The sequence below is a fragment of the Rutidosis leptorrhynchoides genome, chromosome 1 (genome assembly GCF_046630445.1).
Source record: "Rutidosis leptorrhynchoides isolate AG116_Rl617_1_P2 chromosome 1, CSIRO_AGI_Rlap_v1, whole genome shotgun sequence".
In the NCBI taxonomy this organism is placed as follows: Eukaryota; Viridiplantae; Streptophyta; class Magnoliopsida; order Asterales; family Asteraceae; genus Rutidosis; species Rutidosis leptorrhynchoides.
Genome location: NC_092333.1, coordinates 532032903 through 532047753, shown reverse-complemented (window position 1 = coordinate 532047753; position 14851 = coordinate 532032903). Strand labels below are relative to the sequence as shown.

Genomic DNA, 14851 nt, shown 5'->3' with positions numbered 1-14851 from the left:
ACAAAAGATAGCTATATTTGAATCCTCATTCCATTTTTCACAAAATTTCTATACGTATACCTAGAGTATTTGTACTCGTATCATACCAAGCTTCTATACGTATTTACTAATAGTAAATACACATCAAATCACCACCTAACCCACCCTTGTTACTGCCCTTAGAGCAAGGTAATTGGATTTTGGATGCATGCATGAATTATTACACAAAAATACAACATGTGAACTTGTCCATCATCATCATCATTCACGTTTTTATGGTGTATATATACATGATCATTTTGCTTCATTTACTACTTCAATTTCCTAGCTAAAACACACACTCTTTCTTACTCTCTAAACTCCATAACAACCCAGCAAAATTCCATAAAGATCTAGCTTCAAAAACCATACTAAAACACCATAAGAAAACCATACAAAAACACTTCAAGAAAACCCTCCAAGAACACCAACTTACTTCCAATCTTTCATCCACTTCTATCACCCTTTTGATTCTAGCTTCTTACTTCTCTTTTACAGCAACTTCATCCAAGGAACTTGAGGTAGAATATATGTTCATAACCTTATTCGATTCATATATATATAGCTATCATATTTTGTGGTATACAAGTTTAACAACAAGAACATAGTTTGAATGTTTTCAAACTTGTTTGCAAACTAAATAGATCCTTCTAACTTAACTTTTAAAATACTTCAAGACCTGTAATATAACTTATGTATATGCTAATTTAACAAGGTAAAACTTGGTTTTTCAAAGTATAAGTATTTTTAGAAAAATGGTCATTAAATGATTTTGTTGTAACGAAAATGATTAACTTCATAAGTTTCACTAAAGTTTGACCTATGCCGTGTGATTTTGAATACAAACTAAGGTATTTACAGTTCATAGTCTTAAAGAGGGACTCGATCCAAGGAGATGGCAAGTTGAATCAACGAAAACGGACTTGTAACGAAGAAACTATGACCGAAACAAAATTGGTTATCCAAGGCTTAAATGACTTCGGGATTCATTGGAAAAATTTACATAAAATCACATACTTCTAAGATAACATGATATTTTATATATATGTACTTATAATTCAATTTTATATGGTTCAGGATCACCCGTAAACAACACGAGAAGATTAATCATAAGATCCCATGATTGTACGCAACACGTCATTTGACAACACCGGTACCATGGGTCAAGATTAATCTCGACCAATACATATACGTTGGGGTTTTATTTATTTCGTTGGGGGTTTTATTTATTGCGGGTATATTAAACATCTAAAAATGAACCATTAAAAATTGAATTACTAACATCGGAATGCTAACTTCGGACTAAGGAAATATTCAAAGTATTAAAAGTATAACAAGTATATATATATATGTAACGTTTGTTTAAAATGAAAACATATTGATATATTATATATGGATAGGTCCGTGATATCAACCGGAAGACCGAGTCAAATTATATATATCATCAAGACAAGTGTGAGTATATAGTCCCACTTTTAAACTCTAAATATTTCGGGATGAGAATACATGTATTTTATGTTTTACGATATGGACACAAGTAACTGAAAAATATATTCTACGTTGAGTTGTACCACTGGCATACTTCCCTGTAGCTTGGTAACTAATATTTACAGCGGTATTGTAAACGCGAATCCTGTTGATAGATCTATCGGGCCTGACAACCCCAACCGGACTGGACGACCAGTATTCAACGGTTGCACAGTACTTCGTTTTGTGACTACACTTGGTACGGTGTAGTAAGATTTCATATTAAAGGGAATATGCGACGTGAAAATGTTAAGTATGGTTACCGAGTGCTCAACCACTTAGAATACTTTTATTAAACTGTTTATATACGAAATCTTGTGGTCTATATATATATTGCTGCCGGCATTAAACCTATATCTCACCAACTTTATGTTGACCTTTTTAAAACATGTCTATTCTCAGGTGATTTCTAAAGCTTCCGCTGCATCATGTTGGATCTAACCAGGATCTTGCGTACGCATGTTTGTGTCAAAAATAAAACTGCATATCCAAGATGTTGTACTGTAAAATATGCTAGAAACCGTGTTGTTGTCATCATTTGTAAAGTTTGTAAGTCGAAGATTATCGCTAAACGTTAATCTTCTTTTTATTGTCTTAAGTTTGTAACAAAAATAATGGTTATGGTTTGTAATGTATAATATATGCAGTTTTCTTTCAAAAATGTCTCATATAGAGGTCAATACCTCGCAATGAAATCATACGTTATCTAACGCGTTCTTATGGTTAAGGACGGGTTATGACAGTTGGGTTTCATCATAGTCAATCCAATCACTCGTTATTCGTCTATCATCATGGGAATGAAACAGCATACATACTCCTCTATGTTGATGATATAATTTTGGTTACCTCTTCTAGTACGCTACGCAGCTCTCTCATGAATACATTTGCCAACGAATTTTCCCATGAAAGATTTAGGATCGCTCAGTTTTTTCCTTGGCATATCTGTAACGCGTAATGAACAGGGACTCTTTTTGAGTCAACACAAATACGTTGAGGATATAATCAACCGTGCAGGGATGTCCTCATGCAATACCATTAAAACACCGGTAGACACTAACGGTAAACTAAGTCTTTCTACAGGTCCCGCATACAAAAATCCTACCGAATACCATAGCCTAGCCGGTGCGTTGCAATACTTAACGTTTACTAGACCCGACATCTCTTACGCGGTTCAGCAAATATGCCTTTATATGCACGACCCGAAAGAAGTTAATATGCAAGCATTGCGTCGTATTTTACGATACCTCAAAGGTACATTGACTCATGGTTTACATCTTACACCTTCGTCACTGTCCTCTCTTGTTTCATACACCGATGCAGATTGGGGCGGGTGCCCGGACACACGAAGATCCACTCCGGGGTACTGTGTATATTTAGGTGGTAATTTGATATCTTGGTCTGCAAAACGTCAACCAACTGTCTCCCGATCAAGTGCCGAGGCAAAATATAGAGGAGTTGCAAATGTGGTTTCGGAATCATGTTGGCTTCGCAACATTCTTCTAGAACTAAACTGTCCTATATCGAAGGCTACGATTGTTTTTTTGTGATAATGTCAATGTCATCTATTTGTCTGGAAATCCTGTTCATCATCAACGCACAAAGCACATCGAGATGGACATACATTTTGTTCTCGAACAGGTAGCACGTGGTCAGGTTCGGGTTCTTCATGTCCCTACACGATTTCAACTTGCGGATATTTTTACGAAACGATTACCGCGTGTTCTCTTTGAAGACTTTCGGAGCAGTTTGAACGTTCGGTCTCCCTACCGTTCAAACTAAGGGGCTATATTAGATAGATATATGATTTTGTTATATTTGGTCGTGATCTTTGTAATATATGCCATGTGTGTATGGTGTATCATAGGATAGAAATTTGATAGCTAGCATACAATCCTTTCCATATGTTTAGAATATTTTGTTATGATAGGGATACACATCTTGTATATATACGGCTGTGTTTTATGAATGAGAACACACATTCACAATCTTATCTTACATTCCATATGCAACCTAAACCACTTGGTATCATTGAATCTTGATGATTCCTTCCTCTCGGGTAGCATTCCATGTTCACTCTCTAACTTGACACAACTCACACTCTTGAGTCTTTCAAAAAACAATTTCATAGGCCCAGTTCCTTATTTGGGAAGTTTGTCGATACTTAGAAATTTAAATCTTAGTGAAAACAATTTCGAGACGTCATCGGACTACGGGTGGATTGGGAAACTGACAAACCTTGAACATCTCAATCTAGTGCTATGAATATATACCAAGAGATCCTTCCTTTTCTTGCAAACTTAACCAAACTTGGTGTTGTCTCAATGGCAAGAAATTTTATACCCGGTCGTATCCCATCTTCATTTATGAACCTCACCCAACTAACAAATGTAGATCTTGTTGATAACCGACTGAACGGCCCCATTACCAGTGCATTTTCCAACTTCAAAAAGCTAAACTATGTCGGGCTAAGTGGTAACAAATTTTACGGCAGCGTAGACCTAAACACGTTCATAGGACTTGAAAACCTCGAAGGTTTGCATTTAGAAGGAAAAATCAGTTGTCACCAGTGAGAACTACACCGAAGGCACCCTACCTCAACTGAAAGAATTGCAATTGACATCATGTGACTTGAAGGAATTTCCCACCTTTCTCCGTTTCCAAAAGGAAATAACAAGTTTGCAATGTTTTTTATACCCACGTGGATTTTAAACAACAGTCGAGAAACAATGTTTTTTATTGATCTTTCAGAAAACTTAATCACCGGAGAGATACCACCATTGATATGTCAAGTTGAATCCCTTATACTACTAGACTTGTCTTATAACAACTTGACTGGAACCCTTCCTACATGTCTTTTTGGCAAATCAATGTTTTTTATTAATCTTTCTCAAAATAACTTTGGTGGCACAATATCAGATACATTTACGCGTGAGTGCCGGATGAATATGTTGGATTTGAGTGGAAATCGATTTCTGGGTCAGTTACCAAAATCATTAGCTAACTGTACTAACTTGAAGTCTCTCGCCGTTAGAGATAACTATTTTGATGGTGTCTTCCCATTTTGGTTAGTATCTCTTACTCAGCTTCAAGTGCTTATCTTAAGTTTCAACAGATTTTACGGTGCAATTAATGATTCGTCTACTTATAACTCGGAGTTCCCTAAGTTACAGATGTTGGACCTTTCAAATAATGGCTTCAGTGGTCACCTACCTGACAAGTACTTTAAGATTTGGAAGGCAATGAAATCACATGTTGTAGGATTCAGAACTTACATAACTAACGTGTAGTGACCCGAACTTTTTCATGTTTATATATATATTAAATGAAATTGTTATTTACATGATTAAGTGTTTCCAACATGTTAAGCAATCAAACTTGTTAAGACTTGATTAATTGAAATAGGTTTCATATAGACAATTGACCACCCAAGTTGACCGGTGATTCACGAACGTTAAAACTTGTAAAAACTATACGATGACATATATATGGTTATATATATAGTTAACATGATTTTATTATAAGTATGTATCTCATTAGGTATTTTAACAATGAGTTATATACATAAAAATGAGACTATTAATTTAAGAAACTCGAAAACGATATATATAACGATTATCGTTATAACAACGTCTTACTAGGTACATATGAATCATATTAAGATATTGATACACTTGGTTAATTATGTTAAATGATAAGTAAATATATTATTAAGTGTATTAACAATGAAATACATATGTAAAAATAAGACTACTAACTTAATGATTTCGAAACGAGACATATATGTAACGATTATCGTTGTAACGGCATTTAACTGTATATATATATATATATATATATATATATATATCATACTAAGATATATTATATATCATAATATCATGATAATATAACAACTTAACATCTCATTTGTTATAATAAACAATGGGTTAACAACATTCAACAAGATCGTTAACCTAAAGGTTTCAAAACAACATTTACATGTAACGACTAACGATGACTTAACGACTCAGTTAAAATGTATATACATGTAGTGTTTTAATATGTATTCATACACTTTTGAAAGACTTCAAGACACTTATCAAAATACTTCTACTTAACAAAAATGCTTACAATTACATCCTCGTTCAGTTTCATCAACAATTCTACTCGTATGCACCCGTATTCGTACTCGTACAATACACAGCTTTTAGATGTATGTACTATTAGTATATACACTCCAATGATTAGCTCTTAGCAGCCCATGTGAGTCACCTAACATATGTGGGAACCATCATTTGGCAACTAGCATGAAATATCTCATAAAATTACAAAAATATGAGTAATCATTCATGACTTATTTACATGAAAATAAAATTACATATCCTTTATATCTAATCCATACACCAACGACCAAAAACACCTACAAACACTTTCATTCTTCAATTTTCTTCATCTAATTGATCTCTCTCAAGTTCTATCTTCAAGTTCTAAGTGTTCTTCATAAATTCCAAAAGTTCTAGTTTCATAAAATCAAGAATACTTCCAAGATTGCAAGTTTACTTCCAAGTTTTCTAAATCCATTCCAAGTAATCATCCAAGATCAAGAAACCTTTGTTACTTACAGTAGGTTATCTTTCTAATACAAGGTAATAATCATATTCAAACTTTAATTCAATTTCTATAACTATAACAATCTTATTTCGAGTGGAAATCTTACTTGAAATTGTTTTCGTGTCATGATTCTGCTTCAAGAACTTTCAAGCCATCCAAGGATCCTTTGAAGCTAGATCTATTTTTCTCATTTCCAGTAGGTTTATCCAAGGAACTTGAGGTAGTAATGATATTCATAACATCATTCAATTCATACATATAAAGCTATCTTATTCGAAGGTTTAAACTTGTAATCACTAGAACATAGTTTAGTTAATTCTAAACTTGTTCGCAAATAAAAGTTAATCCTTCTAACTTGACTTTTAAAATCAACTAAACACATGTTCTATATCTATATGATATGCTAACTTAATGATTTAAAACCTGGAAACACGAAAAACACCGTAAAACCGGATTTACGCCGTCGTAGTAACACCGCGGGCTGTTTTGGGTTAGTTAATTAAAAACTATGATAAACTTTGATTTAAAAGTTGTTATTCTGGTAAAATTATTTTTATTATGAACATGAAACTATATCCAAAAATTATGGTTAAACTCAAAGTGGAAGTATGTTTTCTAAAATGGTCATCTAGACGTCGTTCTTTCGACTGAAATGACTACCTTTACAAAAACGACTTGTAACTTATTTTTCCGACTATAAACCTATACTTTTTCTATTTAGATTCATAAAATAGAGTTCAATATGAAACCATAGCAATTTGATTCACTCAAAACGGATTTAAAATGAAGAAGTTATGGGTAAAACAAGATTGGATAATTTTTCTCATTTTAGCTACTTGAAAATTGGTAACAAATCTATTCCAACCATAACTTAATCAACTTGTATTGTATATTATGTAATCTTGAGATACCATAGACACGTATACAATGTTTCGACCTATCATGTCGGCACATCTATATATATTTCGGAACAACCATAGACACTCTATATGTGAATGTTGGAGTTAGCTATACAGGGTTGAGGTTGATTCCAAAATATATATAGTTTGAGTTGTGATCAATACTGAGATACGTATACACTGGGTCGTGGATTGATTCAAGATAATATTTATCAATTTATTTCTGTACATCTAACTGTGGACAACTAGTTGTAGGTTACTAACGAGGACAGCTGACTTAATAAACTTAAAACATCAAAATATATTAAAAGTGTTGTAAATATATTTTGAACATACTTTGATATATATGTATATATTGTTATAGGTTCGTGAATCAACCAGTGGCCAAGTCTTACTTCCCGACGAAGTAAAAATCTGTGAAAGTGAGTTATAGTCCCACTTTTAAAATCTAATATTTTTGGGATGAAAATACATGCAGGTTTTATAAATGATTTACAAAATAGACACAAGTATGTGAAACTACATTCTATGGTTGAATTATCGAAATCGAATATGCCCCTTTTTATTAAGTCTGGTAATCTAAGAATTAGGGAACAGACACCCTAATTGACGCGAATCCTAAAGATAGATCTATTGGGCCTAACAAACCCCATCCAAAGTACCGGATGCTTTAGTACTTCGAAATTTATATCATATCCGAAGGGTGTCCCGGAATGATGGGGATATTCTTATATATGCATCTTTTTAATGTCGGTTACCAGGTGTTCACCATATGAATGATTTTTATCTCTATGTATGGGATGTGTATTGAAATATGAAATCTTGTGGTCTATTGTTACGATTTGATATATATAGGTTAAACCTATAACTCACCAACATTTTTGTTGACGTTTAAAGCATGTTTATTCTCAGGTGAATACTAAGAGCTTCCGCTGTTGCATACTAAAATAAGGACAAGATTTGGAGTCCATGTTTGTATGATATTGTGTAAAAACTGCATTCAAGAAACTGATTTCGATGTAACATATTTGTATTGTAAACCATTATGTAATGGTTTTGTGTAAACAGGATATTTTAGATTATCATTTAATCTACGTAAAGCTTTTTAAACCTTTATTTATGAAATAAAGGTTATGGTTTGTTTTAAAAATGAATGCAGTCTTTGAAAAACGTCTCATATAAAGGTCAAAACCTCGCAACGAAATCAATTAATATGGAACGTTTTTAATCAATAAGAACGGGACATTTCAGTTGGTATCCGAGCGTTGGTCTTAGAGAACCAGAAAATTTGCATTAGTGTGTCTTATCGAGTTTGTTAGGATGCATTAGTGAGTCTGGACTTCGACCGTGTTTTCTTTAAAAATGATTGCTTAACATTTTTGTTGGAAACTATATATTATTAACATGTATATATTATGTGATATATTAATCTCTTAACATGTTTGATATTGTGTGATAGATGTCTACCTCTAGCACAAATCCCATTGACTCACCTAATAATAACGAAGAGTCGAATATATATTGGACTGATTCACAAGTTCCCGAAGAAGAACCGGAAGAAGAATCAGAACCGGAAGAAGAATCAGAACCGGAAGAGGAGGAACCGGAGGAGGAAATAGAACCGGTGGGGGAAATAGTAAAACGGTTAAGTAAAAGAAAATCCTCAACCAACCGACCAAGGTTAATTATGGTCAATGGTGTTTCCGCCAAGGAAGCAAAATATTGGGAGGATTACCAATTCTCCGATGAATCGGATTCCGACGAGAATTCCGATGATGTTATAGAAATTACCCCAACTGAATTTAAAAAGGGAAAAGAAAATAATAAGGGAAAGGACATAAAAATAGAGAAATCTAATTCCAACCCCGATGAACTTTATATGTATCGTCAACCCCCGAAGTCCTTAAGTTGTAACAATGACCCGGGAACCTCTAAACCACCAGGTTTTTCTAAACCAATGTGGAAAACGACGGCTCGTATTAGGGGAACATCATATATCCCTAGAAACTTGGCAAAACGAACCAAAACTGAAGAAGAAGAAACGAGCGAGTCGGAATAAGATAGTTGTATTCGTGTGGTGTAATATATGTAATATAGTGTGCTTATGCTTTATGATATATGTAAAAATTGCTTGTATTAATAAGTAATTTTTTTTTATGAATCTAACTCTTGTCTATTTTACAGTTTAAAAACACAAAATGGATAGACAAACCAATATTTTAAGAGACCTACCCGGAGACATGATTGATGAAATCTTGTCTAGAGTCGGTCAGAATTCCTCGGCACAACTATTTAAGGCGAAATCAGTTTGTAAGACATTCGAAGAACGTTCCAAGAATGTCTTGGTTTATAAGAGACTTTCATTTGAAACATGGGGGATATCACATTGGGAAACCCATAAGTTACGATGTGTTTACTTTGACGCATATATTGCGGGGAACCCAAATGCTATTTTACGCAACGGGTTAAGAAATTATTTTGACTCAATGTATCCGAATATAGGACTTCATGATTTAGAAAAAGCGGCTAACATGCAACATAAAGAAGCATGCTATGCTTACGGGTTAGTAATGTTCGCTTCTCACCAAAGTGAGAACAAGAACATCGGGCTACAACTATTAAACAAAACGTTCCCACAAGTAACGGAGTCGGTAATTGGGGTAAGAAATGAGGTTTTTAGATTGTTACGGGACTGATGGACATTACGTAACCCTCATACCTTTGACGACGTTATAACACGCTGTCTTATCAACGGCCATAACGGTTATGTTCCACAAGACCAAGGATGGGAAGTAGTCCTAGTAAAACCAGAATGCATGACTTGTTTCTGGACGTATGAATTACGTGTCTTTATTGCCTTTGCTGAACGACTTGTGTACTAGCTAGAATTATCTTCACAACTATCTTGTATCAAAGTTATTGTGTGCTATATTTCATGCTTTATGTAAAATAAGCGGTATTGTAAGTTTGTAAAATATTATATAAAAGTTTGAACGCGAAATATTATTATAATCAGTTTTTCATATAGAATTGTAGTAGTTGAATTGTATATTAGCTACTAAGTATGAACTTAACGGGTAGGTACTACCCGAATTTAAACTTATAAAACGCAAATATGAAGAAAAAGCTTTTATAAATGAGTTCATATTATGCTACGAAATACTATTAACTACTCTTAATATTCTGTATGATTAACTTGTTCCATTTGACTATTTTGAAGGAAATGGCACCGACTACTCGACACACCGTGAATATGAATGAAGAGGAATTCCGTACTTTTCTAGCTTCAAACATAGCCGCAGTACAGGCTGCGCTACATACCAACAATAACCTTGGATCTAGCAGTACAAGAAATCGTGTAGGATGCACCTACAAAGAATTCACTGCCTGCAAACCTTTGGAATTTGATGGAATCGAAGGACCGATCGGATTGAAATGGTGGACCGAGAAGGTCGAATCGGTGTTTGCCATAAGTAAGTGTACTGAAGAGGACAAAGTAAAGTACGCTACGCATACCTTCACAGGTTCTGCGTTAACATGGTGGAATACCTATCTAGAGCAAGTGGGACAAGATGATGTGTACGCACTACCGTGGTCAGCATTCAAGCACTTGATGAACGAGAAGTACCGTCCCAGAACCGAGGTCAATAAGCTCAAGACAGAACTTAGAGGGTTACGAACCCAAGGATTTGATATTACCACGTACGAAAGATGATTCACAGAATTGTGCCTATTGTGTCCAGGAGCGTTCGAAGATGAGGAAGAGAAGATCGACGCGTTTGTGAAAGGATTACTGGAAAGAATCCAAGAAGATATAAGTTCACACGAGCCCGCCTCCATACAACAGGCATGTAGAATGGCTCACAAACTAGTGAACCAGATTGAGGAAAGAATTAAAGAACAGACGGCTGAAGAGGCCAATGTGAAGCAAGTCAAAATAAAGTGGGAGGAAAACGGTGATAAGAATCACCAATACAACAACAACAGCAATTACAATAATAATCGCAACAATTATCCCAACAATCACAACATCAATTGCAACTACAACAAACGGCCCAACAACAACAACAACAACAACAACAACAACATCAACTACAACAATCATCCCAACAACAATAACAACCGCAACAACAACAACAATCAGAAGCAGATATGCCAAAGGTGTGAAAAGTATCACTCGGGGTTCTGCACCAAATTTTGCAACAAGTGTAAAAGAAATGGTCATAGCGCGACGAAGTGTGAGGTCTACGGACCAGGGGTTAACAGAACGAAAGGAACAAATGGTGTCGGAACGAGTAATAGCGGAGCAAGTAGTGTCGGAGCAAGTTATGCCAATGTAGTTTGTTATAAATGTGGAAAACCGGGCCATATTATTAGAAATTGCCCGAACCAGGAGAACACGAATGGACAAGGCCGCGGAAGAGTTTTCAATATTAATGCGGCAGAGGCACAGGAAGACCCAGAGCTTGTTACGGGTACGTTTCTTATTGACAATAAATCTGCTTACGTTTTATTTGATTCTGGTGCGGATAGAAGCTATATGAGTAGAGATTTTTGTGCTAAATTAAGTTGTCCATTGACACCGTTGGATAGTAAATTTTTACTCGAATTAGCAAACGGTAAATTAATTTCAGCAGATAATATATGCCGGAATCGAGAAATTAAACTGGGTAGCGAAATATTTAAGATTGATTTGATACCAGTAGAGTTAGGGAGTTTTGATGTAATAGTTGGCATAGACTGGCTGAAGAAGGTGAAAGCAGAGATCGTATGTTATAAAAATGCAATTCGCATTGTACGGGAAGAAGGAGAACCCTTAATGGTGTACGGAGAAAAGGGCAACACGAAGCTACATCTTATTAGTAATTTGAATGCACAAAAACTAATAAGAAAAGGTTGCTATGCTGTTCTAGCACACGTCGAGAAAGTACAAACTGAAGAAAAGAGCATCAATGATGTTCCCGTCGCAAAAGAATTTCCCGATGTATTTCCTAAAGAATTATCGGGATTACATCCACATCGATCTGTTGAATTTCAAATAGATCTTGTACCAGGAGCTGCGCCAATAGCTCGTGCTCCTTATAGACTCGCACCCAGCGAGATGAAAGAACTGCAAAGCCAACTGCAAGAACTATTAGAACGTGGTTTCATTCGACCAAGCACATCACCATGGGGAGCTCCTGTTTTGTTTGTCAAGAAGAAGGATGGTACATTTAGGTTGTGTATTGACTACAGAGAGTTGAACAAACTTACCATCAAAAACCGTTATCCACTGCCGAGAATTGACGACTTATTTGATCAACTACAAGGCTCGTCGGTTTATTCGAAGATCGATTTACGTTCTGGATATCATCAAATGCGAGTAAAGGAGGATGATATTCCAAAAACTGCTTTTAGGACGCGTTATGGTCATTACGAGTTTATGGTTATGCCGTTTGGATTGACTAATGCACCAGCTGTGTTCATGGACCTTATGAACAGAGTGTGTGGGCCATATCTTGACAAGTTTGTCATTGTTTTCATCGATGACATACTTATTTACTCAAAGAATGATCAAGAGCACGAAGAACATTTGAGAAAAGTGCTAGAAGTATTGAGGAAAGAAAAACTGTATGCTAAGTTTTCAAAGTGTACATTTTGGTTGGAAGAAGTTCAATTCCTCGGTCACATAGTGAACAAAGAAGGTATCCAGGTGGACCCGGCAAAGATCGAAACCGTTGAAAAGTGGGAAACCCCAAAAACTCCGAAGCATATACGTCAATTTTTAGGATTGGCTGGTTACTACAGAAGATTCATCCAAGATTTCTCCAAAATAGCAAAACCCTTTACTGCATTAACGCATAAAGGGAAGAAATTTGAATGGAAGGATGAACAAGAGAAGGCGTTTCAATTATTGAAGAAAAAGCTAACTACGGCACCTATATTGTCATTGCCTGAAGGGAATGATGATTTTGTGATTTATTGTGACGCATCAAAGCAAGGTCTCGGTTGTGTATTAATGCAACGAACGAAGGTGATTGCTTATGCGTCTAGACAATTGAAGATTCACGAACAAAATTATACGACGCATGTTTTGGAATTAGGCGCGGTTGTTTTTGCATTAAAGACTTGGAGGCACTACTTATATGGGGTCAAAAGTATTATATATACCGACTACAAAAGTCTTCAACACATATTTAATCAGAAACAACTGAATATGAGGCAGCGTAGGTGGATTGAATTGTTGAATGATTACGACTTTGAGATTCGTTACCACCCGGGGAAGGCAAATGTGGTAGCCGACGCCTTGAGCAGAAAGGACAGAGAACCCATTCAAGTAAAATCTATGAATATAATGATTCACACTAACCTTACTACTCAAATAAAGGAGGCGCAACAAGGAGTTTTAAAAGAGAGAAATTTAAAGGATGAAATACTCAAAGGATTAGAGAAGCATCTTAATATTCGGGAAGACGGAATCCGGTATAGGGCTGAAAGGATTTGGGTACCAAAATTTGGAAATATGAGAGAAATGGTACTTAGAGAAGCTCATAAAACCAGATACTCAATACATCCTGGAACGGGGAAGATGTACAAGGATCTCAAGAAACATTTTTGGTGGCCGGGTATGAAAGCCGATGTTGCTAAATACGTAGGAGAATGTTTGACGTGTTCTAAGGTCAAAGCTGAGCATCAGAAACCATCAGGTCTACTTCAACAACCCGAAATCCCGGAATGGAAATGGGAAAACATTACCATGGATTTCATCACTAAATTGCCAAGGACTGCAAGTGGTTTTGATACTATTTGGGTAATAGTTGATCGTCTCACCAAATCAGCACACTTCCTGTCAATAAGAGAAGATGACAAGATGGATAAGTTAGCACGATTGTATTTGAAGGAAGTCGTCTCCAGACATGGAATACCAATCTCTATTATCTCTGATAGGGATGGCAGATTTATTTCAAGATTCTGGCAGACATTACAGCAAGCATTAGGAACTCGTCTAGACATGAGTACTGCCTATCATCCACAAACTGATGGGCAGAGCGAAAGGACGATACAAACGCTTGAAGACATGCTACGAGCATGTGTTATTGATTTCCGAAACAGTTGGGATCGACACCTACTGTTAGCAGAATTTTCCTACAACAACAGTTATCATTCTAGTATTAAGATGGCGCCGTTTGAAGCACTTTATGGTAGAAAGTGCAGGTCTCCGATTTGTTGGAGTGAAGTGGGGGATAGACAGATTACGGGTCCGGAGATAATACAAGAAACTACCGAGAAAATCATTCAAATTCAACAAAGATTGAAAACTGCCCAGAGTCGACAAAAGAGCTACGCGGACAGTAAAAGAAAAGTTATAGAGTTTGAAATTGGAGAAATGGTCATGCTTAAGGTTTCACCTTGGAAAGGCGTTGTTCGATTTGGTAAACGGGGGAAACTAAATCCAAGGTACATTGGACCATTCAAGATTATAGATCGTGTCGGACCAGTAGCTTACCAACTGGAGCTACCTCAACAACTCGCGGCTGTACATAACACTTTCCACGTCTCAAATTTAAAGAAATGTTTTGCTAAAGAAGATCTCACTATTCCGTTGGACGAAATCCAAATCAATGAAAAACTTCAATTCATTGAAGAACCCGTCGAAATAATGGATCGTGAGGTTAAGAGACTTAAACAAAACAAGATACCGATTGTTAAGGTTCGATGGAATGCTCGTAGAGGACCCGAGTTCACCTGGGAGCGTGAAGATCAGATGAAGAAGAAATACCCGCATTTATTTCCAGAAGATACGTCAACACCTCCAACTGCTTAAAATTTCGGGACGA

General features: G+C 35.8%; 1 protein-coding gene across 1 annotated transcript; it reads left to right on the top strand.

Annotated features, from left to right (window-relative positions):
* The first annotated feature begins 2447 nt into the window (after nucleotides 1-2447).
* Nucleotides 2448-3092, top strand: LOC139842311 (uncharacterized mitochondrial protein AtMg00810-like). Its single transcript, XM_071832464.1, has one exon. It carries the CDS (start codon nucleotides 2448-2450, stop codon nucleotides 3090-3092), a length of 645 nt encoding a protein of 214 aa, XP_071688565.1.
* The last annotated feature ends 11759 nt before the right edge of the window (nucleotides 3093-14851 follow it).